This window comes from Pteropus vampyrus, unplaced genomic scaffold, assembly GCF_000151845.1.
Source record: "Pteropus vampyrus isolate Shadow unplaced genomic scaffold, Pvam_2.0 Scaffold971, whole genome shotgun sequence".
In the NCBI taxonomy this organism is placed as follows: domain Eukaryota; kingdom Metazoa; phylum Chordata; class Mammalia; order Chiroptera; family Pteropodidae; genus Pteropus; species Pteropus vampyrus.
Window position 1 is genome coordinate 17625 of NW_011889752.1, and position 1623 is coordinate 19247.

Genomic DNA, 1623 nt, shown 5'->3' on the forward strand with positions numbered 1-1623 from the left:
AGAGGAGAGAGGTTACTTTGCGTTTTCACACGGAATACATTCACAAAAGTAGTTCACATATGGAGCTTAAGTCATATCACAATTCACTCTGCTATCTGAATCTGAAATTTATGTGATTCTCCTCTTTATCTAAGCTATCTACCACACAAGTACATAGTTACCTACTCAGAAATTATAGAATTATTGGCAAAAGACTGACCAATTAGATACATTCTTAAAAGCTGGCCCACTAATTGCATTTAATGTAAAGTAATTAAGTTCACTCAAGTCTTTCATTTTTTTCCTGGATTAGCCTTCTGGTAAGTGCCCCATTAGAGCCGTGTGCTAGGTGAGCATCTGTGGCCCAGCTGCAGGTTTGAGCACAGCCTTTGGAGGCCTGGGTATCACTGTGTCTCTACTCCACAAAAGTAGGTGCCCGAATGACTGGGCTGGGAGGCCGTGATGTGCAGGGAGCTTTGCTGCTCGTTGTCATTAAATGTGGCAACTATTTTGTCATGATTCTTCTCATCTCCACCTTTCTGTAACATCATCAAGAAGATAGGGCCTTCTTCACGCTTCTGAAGATACCAGTGCAGTGAATATAAAGTCTCTGAGGACTTGCACATGATGGTGACATCTTTTCCCTCTTGGATTATCATGGACTGAGGACTCTGCTGCACTTCTAGGCTTCTCATGCCTGATAAGAAACACAGCAAATACCCATAAGATGCTCAGTCTCATAAAGGAAGGGTGATTTTCTCTCTTTTTACTTTACTCAGAGTATAAACATCACCATACGATCAAAGAATATTTCTCACACTTTTCTTTCTGTCTGCTTCCAACAAGGGCCCTCCACAGGACAGAAATACAACCCAGTTGCTGCCCTCAGGGTGCTGTCACCATTATAAGCCTCTCCTAGACTGCACTGTGTACTCACATGCCAACTGCCACAACAGAGTGCCTGAAAGCACTTTCAGGAGAGTCTCCATGCCTTGGATCCCCAGCTAAATCAATGCACCAGGTCAGTTTCTGAATGGGCTTCCTCAGCAGGAGTTACTCTGAGCTCAGAGTGAGGCATGTTCCAGTTGTTTGTAGAATATTGCAACATAGGAGGACAACCAATGAGAGAGGTATCACAGCACTTTCACACTTTATGCAGAACTATACACCTTTATCTAGAATACTTTTAAAATAGTGCTCCCCTGTGGCTGGGCTGAGAAATGTTTAAGATGAGGATTTGGGCTTGTTTTGAATACATTTACATCCAAGGTATGTCTTTATTTTTGGTATAAGGAAAGGCCTATCAAAATACTGTGTTAGAGAAATAATTACTCTAGGATTGAAGAAAAAGAAAAATCAAGGGAAAATATATGTACGATTATATCTATAAGTATATATTGATATAGAAAACGCTAATTCTTCAGATAAGAACATTTTATTATACAATTTGCTTCTTCAGATCCCTCTTTGTGCTCAATAGTGTCTTCAAGATAATGTCCAATCATTGTGTGATGGCTTATGACCATTTTCACGACATGCATATTGTTTAGTTTTATATTTTCTGTTGCCCATTTTGAGTTGCATGCTCCAGCCATTCTGAATTAGTTTGCTGTCATTCTTGTAAACTAAACCTTGACTTTGTAC

At 40.0% G+C, this 1623-nt stretch overlaps 1 gene segment (V, D, J or C); it reads right to left on the reverse strand.

Annotated features, from left to right (window-relative positions):
- Positions 1 to 383: 383 nt before the first annotated feature.
- LOC105309970 lies at positions 384 to 968 on the reverse strand. The segment is given in 2 exon segments: positions 384 to 676; positions 917 to 968. Coding segments are annotated over 2 exon segments (345 nt in total).
- Between the last annotated feature and the right edge of the window lie 655 nt (positions 969 to 1623).